Raw genomic sequence first — 15,470 nt, forward strand, 5'->3', positions numbered from 1 at the left:
TGATAAACATGTATAGAACAGATTCCAATAATATACAAAATGAGTAAATAAAATTGAAGATCTCTGTAGAGTATCAGCAGTAGCTAATGGAGTTAAAGGACAGGTGGACACAGATTTGGTGAAAAGATTACAGAGATGAATACCAAGATTAATAATCGAGCAGTAGTAGATTCTATGCAAAACAATATAATGAGTGTATTTATATTTGAGTTGTATATCATCTATAAAAGTGAGAACAAACTTTTATATTGAGGTAGGGAAACCCATGAAAATAACTTAACCAAAGGATATTTTAGAATATCAGTTGCATATATTTGTTTTAAAAGAGCAGATCATCTTGATGATGTATTTCAAAATGAGCATAGCATACCAGGTCTCAAAGTAAAATTCTCCATGGATACATATGCAGTGACTATACCACCTCCACAAAACTTTTTCATTTTCAGGATAAGTAAGCCACAAACCCCTGAAATATTATTTGTAATAACAAAGATTTACAACAACATGAAAAAATTAATAGGTGTTGTTTTTGCCAATAAAATTGTATAATCAGCTGATTGATCCACACCACATCGTACACCATATCCATTTCAAACCAGTTAACGGTTTATAATGGTATTTATGTAAAATTTGCTGCACGCAAGGGTCCCAGCGAAATTGATCTGGCAACGTATGCGACACGAGATGAACTTGCTGATCTTATGAAAACGATAACATCAAAGACTCGAGCGTATCAATCGGAGGGACCATAAAAAAAGAGATCTTTAATCGTGTTGCTAAAGCCAGCGATACAATGATTGGTGAGCTCAACATGAGCGGAAATAGACTCTTTAACTTGGGGGACCAGTATTGGATGATGACGCTGCAGCGAAGAAATACGTGGACGACATCGCGGTAAGGACCTCGCTAACAATAATCGTTGAAGGATTGTCTATATTCAGATCTAGCAATCAAGCAACCGTGTCTACGAATTTTTGCAGAAACATAAGTATAGTCACTACTGATTTCTCTATAAATCCAATGGTTGCCGACGTTAAGCCAACAGAAAACGAAGAAATCGAGCCATTCCAGATTGTATTATCCATAGGACTCCTCTCATCAATGCGGTATACACAGTAGCGTCAGGATCATCAATGTGGTCACAACAGAAGAACTCCATCAAACACACTGCTGGGGTCTTCAGACTCTCCTTGCTTAGCGCTGCATGATTTATGATATTTACGACATATACATGTCGTTCTTCCACCGATTGATTTTCTGAAACAGTGTCAGCCATGTTAAATCAAAATACAGAGGATGAAGACTTAATCGGAAAGACGTATTGGTGGTGTAGTATATACCATCATAAATCCCACACAGTCCTTTTGGTATAATCAAGCATGTGCGTGGAAAGCATCACTGGGTGAAATCATTGACGAGCACATGATAAAACAACAAACAAACAAAAAATAACGCAAACGAAAGGTCATCAATAATATTGTAAACGCGGTTTCCTCGCTGAAACAACGATGTTGATCGGAACGTTATCAGCAAAGCATGTGATACCGCCTGTGTTTCGAATCGATGTCTGTGTTGTTGTTGCTGGTAGCCTCAGTTTTATCGCAAAAATAACGTGTCAGCAAGAAATTACATGAACACATAAATAATGTACGCGGAGACAGATGCGTGTATAAATATATCGTCATTATTGTCGGCGGGGTTAAACGACGGTGCAATATCAGACAATGAATTTGTTGCAATCAGGGGTATTTATAATCGGTATCACAAGAACATAAACATATCCGCGCCGACGTTGCCAGCGCGACATTTAGAATCCACCCTACAAACAATAATGACCGCAGAAATAACCACACGACTGGAACGGATTATCGCTAACACAACGCCGCCGGCTACCACAATGATATCAGCGATGTAAACGCAGCCTGAATTTGATATTTGTTTTCCAACTCTGAATAAAAGCCCCTAATGGTCGGTCACTTAAGATCGCACTGGTATAAGTACTAGTTTTGTATAGTTGGCCAAATGTCAGAGAAGAATCATTTTGTGGATTTGACGCTAACAATTCACTAGTATTCTTGTATAAACCCAGCACCGAAACAGCCCTCGTATGGGAAGTCGTTCGTTTTCCAAGATCAAATCAATGAACTTCAGCGCAGAATTAAATCAATAACGGGAAAGGAATCAAAGATCCGGACATGATTTTTCTCCATTTTAAATCGGACTTATACTTTTCTCCTGGTTAGCGCGTACGGACAATTTTTCGATCAACCAGTGGAAACTCACCTCACGTGTTCGATCCCAGAGCGTGACTGGACCATTGTCGGCGTTATAAAAAAAATACTAAAAGGTAGGGTTGGGTGGGTGTGCCTGCTATGCATTAAAAAGATGAAATATTGAATGGGTAATACTAAAATTATAAAACTTAACCCAGGTGCACTTGCCTGGGCCCCCATCCGAACCCAAATAAGGGTGTTTATTGTTTTGCACCCAGGATTCGCTTTGTGAAGGGGGATGTGCTTCATTATAAAATTAGCAAAACTGAAAGTCAGCGTGGTAAACCCTCTGAATCTGTAAAATTTTGTTCTAAAAATGTCTTTTGCAATTAACATTTTTGGCGGGGGGGGGGGAGGGGGAGGAAGGGTTCAAACAAAACGGAAAAAAACCCATACCACTTACCCAAGAAAGTCATTCAACAGATATTGAACATCAATCAACCCGGTCACGATCATTCCTTTTATTAGCCTCAGATTAATAAATCAGCATTACCGCAGGTAAAATTAGCATTCTCATGGGGCCTTGAATGGGTTAACTTGTGTTTTTATGTCCCCCCCCCCATTCATGAATAGTAACAGTGCTTATATACAAGCATCAGATTGGTCTTTTGATAGTTAATGAGTCAACATTGCTTAGTTACAAAATATATTTTTTTTAGCCTCAGGGTCTGAAATGGAGCATTGATAGTGATCCATCCGCCCCAAAGTCGGTCGAACCTTTTTTTTTTTTTTTGGTCGCCTCCCCCCCCCCCCCCCCCCATCTTGCTGCTTAAAGGCTTGCCTTTGTCTATGTAATCTGTCATGTTTGTCTTGAAGTTCATTTTTGATACAACATGGAGCCTTAAGGGGACCGTTTTGTGAGACTTGTCATTTGTAAACAAACATCATCTGCATCACTTTAATTAGCATTTACTTTCATTTAACAAGTCAATGTAAATAAATCAAATGAGAAATGTGGCTTAATTAATGTAATCAGTACTTGAATATAAAGAAATAAGTAAAAAGCATTGGATAATAATAATTTTAATAATAGCTACAGTAATGAAACATTTCCAGATGAACTATTTAACTTGTTCTAGGTATTATCATAAATACTATTCTAAATAATTGGTGAATGGCTTGACTTTTATTGTGTTATTAGTGATTTTTGTTAAAGGTAAATCGTGCATTTTGTTGTTGAAAACATATTTATTTTGAATACTCAGAATTAAGTGCCCCAAATAGCATTATATAAGTCATATAAATCATTTTTTTAATTACACTTGACCATTATTATCAATGGCTGCATTTATGTGTATAGCTATACTCAAATAATAAATTCAATTTCTTTTTAAGCAAGGTAATGCATTATTATTTTAAATTCATAAAAAGATAAATATTGTCCCTCCTATTTAATTTGTAAATAGCCCTCTTGGTTAATTGAAGTCTTATGCCCCTCCCCCCCCCCCCATCTTTGATAACAAATAATCTATATGTAAAGTGTTTTCGTTCTCAAAGGAACATAATTTTGAAAATGTGGCAATAATATTATGATACTGCTTGTCTCAATTCCGTCTCCTCTCTTAGAGACTCGGGACTCAACTGAATCGGAAGTTCTGTCACCCCAAAAGCTTCCTGTGAAAACACAAGACAGTACAATATTTTCCTTAGCCCTCTCGTCTCAAACTACACCCAACCTATCATCAGATAACGGCTATTAAATTTCTTCGGTTACGCATTCATTCACTTCAAAAATACTCACATGTTCTTGTATGGTAAAACAACGTAATAATAAAAACACGGTATCAATTACTTCTCATAAATACATCAATAAATTGCATCACATCAGTACATATTCCTAATCCCATTATACGAAACACTATCACAACAGTCAGACGCATTTGTTTACATTACAACTCGGACAAAGTACAGAAATATTCAAATATCCATGCTCTGATATATCCATAGATCCATATTAGCTAATCTTATACACTTAAACCATTTTCTCGACATCCAGTACCTTTGACAAATGTTTTACGAGAGAATTTCTTCCAGATTCAATCTCGGAATCCCTTATAGCTTCACTCTTGCAGGAAAACTGCAGACTGATTAGATTTTTCAATGGGGACAATTCAAACCCAAGAAATTTCGTGTGGGAACCACTCCCCTTATTTAGCGTAACCAATGAGGACTAAATATATCTAGCGCCTTTTATAACTAGGCGCCAAAAACTGCGGTCTGTCTGACTTCTAGATTTCCAAACCTTATTCTGGTCAATTTCAAATCTGACAGTTCCGATACAAAACCGAAGTTAACCTTCTCGTTTCTAGTCTCTCTGACGACTAAATAAACGAAGGTTAAATTAAGAATCACTTCTTCTCATGACACAGACATTAGAAATCATTGCAGTATAGCGATTTAACAAGCACCTGCCCACATAAATATAATTAAGTGTTCTATGGTCCCAAGTTTATGTGCTTTTCATAGATCGACGGAAATTTGCATCCTTACACCTGCTTCCAAAAAAATCCCAACCTATTTTATGGTGAGCTTGAACAAGGAAAACGCAACAAAGGAGGCCAGAGAAAATGATACAAGGGCACCCTAAAGAGGTCATTGAAGAACTTTGGCATTAGCTATAACACGTGGGAGCAGACTGCCCAGGACAGGGTCATGTGGCGCTCTTCCATCACTAACGGTGCTGCAGCTTGTGTGGCCAACAGGACACCCGCGGAAGAACAATGGAGGCAGGCCAGGAAATCCAGAGACAGTAACCCCATGATCAGCACTTATACCATCCCATGCCCACAATGCCACAGAACATGACCACTCCGGTGGTCTAGTGGTTAGAGCGTCGGCCTCGGATGCGGGAGGTCGTGGGTTCAATCCCCGGCTGAGTCATACCAAAAATTTACAAAAATGGTACTAACAGCTGCCTCGCTTGGCGCTCAGCATTAAGAGGTTAGTGTTAGGACTGTTCGGCCTGGTGTCAGGATAATGTGTCTGGGTGGGACATCATGATACATGTCTGCGCCATGATGCCCCAGTGCTAAACATCTCTATAAACTGCCACACTGCAGACATCGTAGCAATATGACTTAAAAATTGTTAAAGCTACGTTAAAAATCCAAATCACACGCACACGCCACAGAACATCCAGGGCGCACATCGGCCTGATCGGCCATCTACGCACCCACAGACCAAGTGGTCCTCATCAACTTGAAAGACAAACCACACACACACACACACACGCATGCATGCATACATACATACATACATACATACATATACACACACATATATATATATATATATATATATATATATATATATATATATATATATATATATATATATATATATAAGGGGCCCCGAGTGGCTGAGTGGTCTAATGCGCTCTCCGTTACAGATCACTGCCATCCCACCTCTGTCTGCGGAGGTTCGAGTCTCGGATTCGGCCGATGTGGGTATGTGAGAAAGCTTGCCAGTAGCTTCTCGAGGGTCGGTGGTTCTTTCCGGGGTTTTCCCGGGTTCTTCCTCCACCATTAATACTGGCCGCCATGTATAGCCTATCGTGTGCTGTAAAATGGCGTTAAACCCCACAACAACAACAATATATATATATATATATATATATATATATATATATATATATATATATATATATATATATATATATATAGTATGTAATATAAATTATAACAATTTATAATATAAAGTTTTTGACTACTTTTGTGTAAATTAAAGATAATTTCATTAGCAGTATGTTATTCAAATATTGTTCAGTAGAAACATATCGACGAGGTTAAGGGTCAGAAGAAAATCACTTAACATGCAACCTAAAAAGCCAAGTGTTCTACTATGACAATAGTACAATGTCCAGTTTAGAGATGCTTACAACACACATTTTCTCGTCTTCTGTTCAGATACCAGTAAACTTAAATGGCATATTGTCTGATATTCATCCCCGTTATGAAAGCCATACATAACTGGCTGCAAATGAAAAGAGTTTAAACTGGATGTCTAACTTAGTCATTTCAGGATTTCCAGATCATCTGTTCTTGGTTAGCTGAATGTCACTCAGTTTGAATGTGCTGAAAGGAACTGTGAGAGATTTAACTCTGCTAGAACTGTTTCGTATTCTTCCTTTATGGGAGGTTTATAAATGAAGTGTTGTTTAGTAAAGGACAGGAAGCAAAACCAACGGGTTTTGTAGAAGTTAACAAACAATTATATTATTAAAGTTATAAACTATATTATTAAAGTTATAACTGAAAATGTGCAAGGAATTGAGAGTTTTATGAAGTGAATCTAAATTAATCCTAATAAAGGCCTATGACAGTCCTAAATGAATGAAAAGTTCCTGATAAATTTCAAAAACAGAAATGTACTGGTCCTCCAAGAACCATGACGTTATCAAGATGGCATTGTCCAGAATCCCTTTGAATAATGTATAACAGTTCCAGAATAACATTATAGTCTAAAAAATGAGCATTTGCTACTTCCACTGAATAGTTCAAACAAATGTTTTTCCTCTCAAATAATATCTAAATACAACATAAAGCGCATATGCAGACTTACAACATGAACACAAGAAATGTGAATGACTCCAAAATCGGAATGAAACTGATTTCTCGGTTATCTCTTTATATGTTCTCAACTGTATTTTGCAATAGACCCCACTTGTTAGAAAACTCTACTAACTTGCATTGAATTGGCCTATTCATGTGACCTAATGCGATCAATGGGAATTTACAGAATTATTCTAGAAACATTGAAATTCCACCAGTCACTGAGAAATTAAGCCATAAGTGCCATCTAAGTCTTATTATTAAGATTATTATTAGTAATTGTCAGCACATACGTAAGCATCTACTTACACTGGACAACAAATTTTTACAAAAGTCATGTTACTGAAATAAAATTAGTCAATTCTTATCAATTTTTATGTGCTGAACACGAATATGACAGTCAAATTGCAAAATTGGCTCTAGTTTTTTTGTAATCTGCAAAAAATTAATGTTTACATAACGAAATGCATTCCAATAGTAAAAGGTCAACTGTAATAGCCTACCTATAAAAAATCAAGTCATTGACTACATCTTAGATTTCTTCGCCTGTCTCTTGTACAGCTGTTCGGGAGCATCTCTGAGGAGTGTCCAGCAGTAGTCAGCCAGCATTGTAGTGGACCATTTTCCCTGGTATCTTTGTTCCATTGTTGCGATATCTTGATGAAAACGTTCGCCGTGTTCATCACTAACAATACCACAGTTGCTAGGAAAGAAATCCAAATGGGAATGAAGGAAGTGAATCTTTAGAGACATATTGCAGCCAAGTTTCTTATACTTCATCAACATGTCTTCTACTAGTTCCTTATAGTTTTCTGCCCTAACATTTCCGAGGAAGTTTGTAGAAACTAGGCGAAAAGCATTCCATGCTTGTTTCGCGTCACCTTCCAGCAAGTTGTTGAACCGGTCATCTTTGAAAAGCTCTCGAATCTGAGGACCCACAAAAACTCCCTCTTTAATCTTTGCTTCGCTGAGTCGAGGGAATTTTTCATGCAGGTATCGGAATGCTGGCAAAGTCCAGTCAATGGCTTTCACGAAGTTCTTCATCAAACCTAGTTTGATGTGAAGGGGTGGTAGCAAGATTTTCTGAGCCTCAACCAGAGCTGGGTGTTGGATATTCTTCTCTCCAATGGCTACATTCTGCCTGTGAGTCCATTCCTTCCTCATGTAGTGCATTTCCCTTGCTCGGCTATCCCACTCGCATAAGAAACACATGTATTTTGTATATCCTTGCTGCAGTCCCATTAAAAGGGCAACTACCTTCAAATCACCACAGAGGTGCCAGCTGTACTTGTTATACTCAATGGAATTCAGTAGCTGCCTTAAGTTATCGTATGTCTCTTTCATGTGGACAGCATACGCTACTGGAATAGATGGAAGAATGTTTCCATTGTGCAAAAGCACAGCCTTGAGACTCAGTTTCGAAGAGTCCACAAATAGTCTCCATTCTTGTGGGTCATGAGTGATTTTTAAAGCATTCATGAGGCCCTCAATATCGGAACAGAATATCAGATTACTTTCCTTTCTGAAGAAAGGCTCCAATTGCTGGTGGCGCTTTCGATATGCAGTAATTGTGACATCTTCTTCTAGAAGATTCCATTGTTGGAGTCTTGATCCTAGCAATTCTGCCTTGTTCTTTGATAAGTCCAAATCACGAATCAGGTCATTTAGTTCTTACTGTGTTATTCTGTGTGGGGTTGATGATGCACCACAGTGAAAATCTGGATCACTGCATGCTGATGGACCAGGAGAAGAACAGGTCGACTCACCTTTGTCTTCGTCAGATGAATCAAGAGAATATTCTGCTGGAGGTTCTGGAATAGGAAGTCCCTCACCATGTGGAACTGGTCTCAATGCAGACGGAATGTTTGGGTAGACTATTCTCGACTTCTTTCGCTTCGTTATTCCGCCGGAAAGAGGAGGAACCAAGCAGAAGTAACAGTCATTTAGGTGGTTGCTTGGCTCTCTCCACACCATTGGGACTGCAAACGGCATTGATGACCTTTTGCAATTCAACCACTGTGAAAGCTGTGTTGTACATGTAGCACAGCATATATGCGGAGCCCAAGGCTTGTCTTGGTCACCAATCTTGCATCCGAAGTAAAGATGATATGCCTTCTTCACTTGAGAATTGATACTTTTCTTCTGGTTGGCAAATGTCACTTCCCCACAAATATAGCAAAAATTGTCCGCGGTATTAACACACTTTCGAGGCATTACTGTTCTTTATTGTACGTAAATGGATAAAATAATAAGTTTTATGTAACAGTAGCTTGAACTGTCTCGCACAACGTCTAAAATATTTTAAATGCTGAACCTATCTGATTGGGCTTTATATAGTACACTGCTTACGTCAGCTTCAGCAGCCGCCTGGCATTAGTATAATAGGCCTACATATGTATAGTACACTGCTGACGTCAACTTACTTCAGCAGCCGCATGGCATTAGTATTGCATTGCATCAGAAAATGATGCAATCAACTGTGGATGATGTGAGCATGATGGTATTATGCAATGTTACATCATTATTCCGGATGTTGCTGCAGTCCTACTGGAGAAATTTACACAGTGAAACATAGAAAATGAGGTATATGAATATCTTCAAAACGAGAGCCAATACAAATTTTTCACGGTTATATTCGTGTTCGGCACACCAAAATACTACAGATTAGGGCCTTTTCAAGTCAGTAATGATTTCACTGTTGACCAGTGTTATCGATCCAATATAATACTAAACTTTTAAGAAACTCGGGTCATGTATGCAAAATTTAACTAAAGACAATCTGTAAAATTTACAGACAGCCATTAATAAAGATAAAATGATGTGCATAGAATTACAAAAATATAGATATACATAACACCTCCAATCATAATGAAAAGAAAGAATTATGCAATAAAGATGTCTTTTTCGATATGACTCAAACACAGAAACGTTAATAATAATTAAATTAAACACAAAGAGATATAATGAATATACAAAACTGTATAAAAATAAAGCAAAATTAAACTCCCATAGAGGAAAAAGTGCTTCTGCAATTGAATTTTCTTTCTCCTTGATGAACTTAATATTGATCTTGCAACATCAAGCTCAGTCTTAGCAATCTCTAATTTTTATATTTCACTTTGTTGATGAAAGTTGTGATCACATCACTGAACACAACAATCAGAGAAGGAGCAGAATTAATATACACTCCAAAGTGAAATAAAGCCAAAACAATCCCTCTCAATGTTGCTTATTTAATTTTCTTTTAGAGAAATAGAAACCTGGATGATCCACGGCATTTTTAACTTCCTGAATTAATATGGCACCATCACTTGCATCAACATATATTTTAAATGGTTGATTGAAATGTGGAGTTAAAAGAACCAGTGCATCTTTGAGTGTTGCATTTATTGAACGCCTTCTGACATTTGTCAGACCAATAAAACTTAGTCGTCTTACTTAATACATTGGTCAGAGTCTCAGCAATTATGAATTTTTTTAAGCAACATTTCTGATAATATCCACCCATACCCATAAATCGCATCAGTTGCTTTTTACTATTAGGTGCAGGGAATTCAAATATTGCTTTAACCTTACCTTCTACAGGCTTAACTCGACGATATCCCACAATATGTCTTAAAAATGTGAAATTCACTTTTACTGAGATTAATTGTCAGATTTGTATCACTTAAGCGAACGATAAATTTCCAGATATTTTCAAGGTGACTTTTCCAGCAATCACAGTATATCATGACATCAGCAATGTATGCAGCATAGCAATCTTTATCAGAGGTTACCAAGTTCATTAAGCGCTGGAACGTAAAGGGAGATTTTGTCATACCAAATGGCATCACTTTGTATTCATGGAGTCCGTCTCGAGTTGCAAAGGCCAAAATTTATTTTGCCCTATACTTAAGCAGAATCTCAAAATCCTTTTAACAGGTCAAACTTGGCGACATTTTTTGCATTTCCAATTATGTCAATACAGTCATCAATTCTCGGTATTGGAAATCAGTCTGTTTTGGTGACACTGTTTGTTTAACTGTAGTCTGTGAACATACCGAAATAATTAGCTGGTTTCGGCACAAGCATACATGGCAAACTACAATTACTTTTGCTTGGTTAAATAAAGTAATTTTCCAAGAAATATTCAACCTCTTTTTTCAAACATTCCTGCTTGAAAGGATTCATCCTGCAAGGGTACTGTTTTGCAGGTTTGGAATCTGCTATTTCAACATCATGGTAGATTATGCTTGTTCGAGTTGGAACATCTGAAATAAAGTGCTCATATTCATATATTAGCTGCTATAACGTATTATTTTCCTTTGGCTGTTGTTGCGAAAGTTTATTGTTCAGGTTCTTTAATATTTCAGAATTTTAAAGACTGGTCGAACCAAAGTCATTGCATTCCAAAGTCATCTTTATTTGGGACAGGAACAATTAGATTATGGAATGATTGACTGCACTATCTTGATCGGCATGCTCCTGTAAAATACTTATACAACTGGTGGAGGTGTTATTTATGTTTCAGCCTCCCATGAGTGTTGATATAATTTAAATCACTTACTTTGTAACTTTAAAAGACCATCATATCTAACTTATACAAGATTTTGAAGTATTGGCAATAAAGACCGGATTTTAATCATTTGGTTAAAAATGCTTACCACTGCAGTTTTTTCCTGCCTTAATTGTATTTTTGAGTGAGTAAACAGAAGATTATATCTTGCTACTTTACAAAGACATAATTCAAAAGATTAGTGTAGAAATCATCTGTCAAAAGAAACTTTTCTTTAACAATTCCAATTGTCCATGGACAAAATGTCTAAAATATATTTTAAAAGAACTAAAACTTGCCAATTGACACTGAAAACACAATCTACTTGGAAACAACAGTTTTAATTTCCGGCCAACCAAAGTGATGTGCGGTCTTGTGGTAAGTCTACCAAAAGATCAATCAAATGAGTTTCATGGGTTATATCAAGAACTTCCAGTCTATACGACTTAGCTACCATTGCAGAATTAGCTTCCCTAGAAGCCATCTCCTCCACAAAAATACAAAAAAAACCCAAAAGAAAACAAAAATAAAACTAACCAACCAAACAAACAGGAGATCTCAGGATCTTTTTCCTGTTCAACAACACGTTATCGTCGTTTGTCACCTTGATTAGACTTAAGAGAATGAGAAGTTAAAAGAGAATCTCAATGATCAAAAATTTTGATTGATCATTAACAGGAACTAAAGTGATCTCATCAAAAGCCTAAACAGCACATGTGTCGGTCAAAGGAATGGTTTTCTGAACAATACATGTGTCAGCCAAAGAAATGGTTTCCTGATCAACTTCATTCTCAATAGCTCTTTTTGTCATAATTCTAGCAACTTCACAAGCGAGGTATAAATCAGGGATTTAAATTTCAATACGATCAACCTTTTTGATCTGAACAAGGCTTGTCAGTTATAAGTGAATTAACCTAAACCTTATCTCCGGCTAGGTCATTGCCCAGTAATAAATTAACACCCTCAGTAGGCAAAGAATCACATCGGCAACAGTCACTGACCCAGGAACTAAGCGTGAGAGGAATTTGAATAAAACCGTACTCTACTCCCTGAACAAGAACCTTTCAGAAGAAGACTTCTCAGCCAAAGGCAAAGCACCTGATAACAAAAGACTCTGAGAAGCTTATGTGTTTCAAAGAATATTTTAATAAGGATAGAGTAGTAGTTTGAATTACTAATAAGTAGTATATGACCCTTCGACATGAATGGTTCATAATTCTCCTTAATATAATCTGACTGGAGGCAAATTGACTCCACAAATGTATTTGTTTTAGTACATGACCATGACCTATGAAAAGCAAGAGCATTTCGAACTGCTCTGTCTTTATTGTGTTGCATATTTTTTTTTTTAAACTTAAAGCAATCGGAAATAATATGTCCCGATGTTTTGCAATAAGTGCACGTAGGAAGTGATAAGGATTTCTGATCAGTCTTATTAGACGTTGGATTCTTATTGGTTGTACCAGATTGAAATTTTTAAGTACTTTGCTTAAGACTGATTTGATTTCTTACTAGCCATCTGCTGAGAAGAAAACTTATTGACGAATGAAACTTTGTGAGCCAGTGAATATTCGTCAGTAATGTTTACTAAAGTATCTATCTTGTGTTGTTCAAGATAAATTTTGACGTCTCTGTGGACGCAATTTTTGAACTCTTAAACTAATACGAGTTGACTAAGTTTCTCTTAATATTACCAATCTTTTTAGATGGACACCACATGTCAAATAGTTGTTCTTTTTACCTAGCAACTTCGACAAAGGTTTGGTCTTCTGCTTTTCTGCAATTCTGAAACCCTTGTCGATATGCCTCCGGTACCATTTCATAAGCCTTCACGATACATTCCTTGACCAAATCATAATCAGTATATGATTATACTGACAGTGACATATATATTTCACGAGCTTTGTCAATAAGGACACTCTGCAACAACAAAGTCCAATGCTCTCTTGGCCTTTTGAAACTTGTAGCATTTTTTTTCTTCAAAATGCAAAATACTATCGATCTATTTCTTTTTCCTGAAAAGGGGGAACTGATTTGATATTTCTGATAACATCAAAAACTGAACTTTCATGAGTACTTTATGCTTGCCAGTTCTAATTATTTTAATTCTACTTGCATTTCTATCTCTGTTTGCAATTTTATTTGCATCTCGCTTCATTTTGTATCTGTAAATCTGTCAATTCAGCATACTTGTGTTGAAAACTAGTCTTTCGGTCTTGTTAATTTATTCATCAATATCATTCACAATATAAATAAATACACTTTTCTAATTTGACTTGCATGGCTCTGTCAGATTTTGTGTGGCTTTACGAGGCTTTGCGTGGCAGTGCGTATATCATTCGCGATGCTGTGAGGAACGAATGTTAGTCAAGACCAGGACGATCACTTCCTACTTCCGTTCCAGAAAAAATGGTAAACATAGGAAGATTTGTTTCAAATTTCTCATCAAATTTACAATATTCTCACTGAATATGCATGTAAAAACATCGAAAGTATAATGTTCTACTTCACTGTATCTTCATTACAATGCAGAAACAATTACCAGGTTTGTCTGTATAACACAAAGTTTAAGAGCAAAATTGCAAGTATTTTGCCACTCCCCTAAAATTCACGTTTCAGTCTATTAAGGAACGGACCACTGCTTTTGTTGTTGTTTACTTCTTATTTCTTTTATTTTCACAATTTATAGGATGGATACAATTATTTATTTCTTTTCTGTAAATTAGAGCAAGCATATTTGTTTCAGACTGTTTGGGGCCAGAGATTTTATTACTAGGTACTTCACTCCTTCCTCCTCAGGAACGTTATAATGGACGATCATTAACGGACCGAGTATTTACTTTTCTAGGCGGAGATGTGGTGTGTTGGTGGTGGTGGGGGGGGGGGGGGGCTGAGAGAGAGAGAGAGAGAGAGAGAGAGAGATGTGTCTGGGATTTATTTCAAATTGTGATAATCGTTTTTCTTTTACCCAAAGATCATTTTGTTTTCTAACAATATAATTGGTAAATTTCTTTTAATAATAAGAGATAATTTTTGATCTTCAAATATAATGGGTAAATTATTTGTATATTATTATTATTATTATTATTAATCGAAGCGCAACTTTTTTCAGTCTATTTAAGAGCCAGATTTATTTCTAAACCCAACCATCTCTGGTCCCAGTGGTTCATCATTTAGTCACTACACCATGTCTTTTGTCCACTTGAGTGCAAATGACCACAGCAAAATCTTTACATTGTAATGAATTCTAGTTGATGATGATACATTGATTACATTATGGTGGTTGCATATAGGTAGAACTAATTTATAACTCCCAGTGGAACAAGCAATAACTACTAATACAAGTTTAATTTGACTTTTAAGTTCTAATTATTTTTCTCTTTGGTTTGAAGTCAAATATTTAGAAAAAATGATGCAATATGCTTAATTCCAGTGTTGCAAATGCTCCATTTATACTAATTTATGTGAGTAATTTCTAAATTAGGCAAAAACAATGTGTCATTTTGGTTGGCCAACTCTCCCTGTTTCTCATTGCCAACCCTAACACTTTTTCCCCTATGGAAAGAAACACAAACTACCTGCCTATCCTAATTTTAAAGCCACAGCAATAGTAAACACACAATTTTTTGCCGTTAATTGCACTTTTAACCATAATTTATGTTTTATAACTGTAATCTTTCAGTCAGTAAGTAACTTAGATGTATAGCACATCATTCATATTTCCCTCAGCATATTGCTTTGGTGCATTTAATTTTAAAATAGCTTTAGTAGACTGAGTTTATAGCTGTGCATATAGGTAACTCAGTTCATGAAAACCCAAGGTTCATACATATTTTGCCCTATTTCTCACTTGGATGGTGGTTCAAAGAACATTACTATTTCAGATGACAAAAGATTCAGTTTGAGAAATAGTACATACATGTACCTCATAATACCGTAAAGGTTGTTTGAGTGCAATAAAGTAAAATTTGCCCTCATTTAAGTTTGGACTTTTATTGATGCTGAGTTTTAAAACAAAACTCTTGAAAATAAAGAGAATAAATAAGCACACATTCATCATCATGTGGCCCTTCCTGGAGACCAAAATAGCTTCCAGAATTTGGTATCAGTTGT

At 36.4% G+C, this 15,470-nt stretch overlaps 1 protein-coding gene across 2 annotated transcripts in view; it reads left to right on the plus strand.

The window, feature by feature from the left end:
* Positions 1-13,711: 13,711 nt before the first annotated feature.
* Positions 13,712-15,470, plus strand: part of LOC149804712 (glia maturation factor beta-like) — a 33,346-nt gene continuing 31,587 nt past the window's right edge. The window contains exon 1 of one of the 2 annotated variants that reach the window (XM_089943377.1): positions 13,712-13,769. In XM_089943377.1, coding sequence (XP_089799503.1) covers positions 13,767-13,769 — 3 coding nt within the window. In that variant the 5' untranslated portion in view covers positions 13,712-13,766. Of the gene's footprint in view, positions 13,903-15,470 lie in introns of both variants that reach the window. The other variant, XM_089943369.1, reaches the window with a different exon arrangement.

The sequence above is a fragment of the Sinohyriopsis cumingii genome, chromosome 2 (assembly GCF_028554795.1).
Source record: "Sinohyriopsis cumingii isolate HCF-2022 chromosome 2, ASM2855479v2, whole genome shotgun sequence".
NCBI lineage: Eukaryota > Metazoa > Mollusca > Bivalvia > Unionida > Unionidae > Sinohyriopsis > Sinohyriopsis cumingii.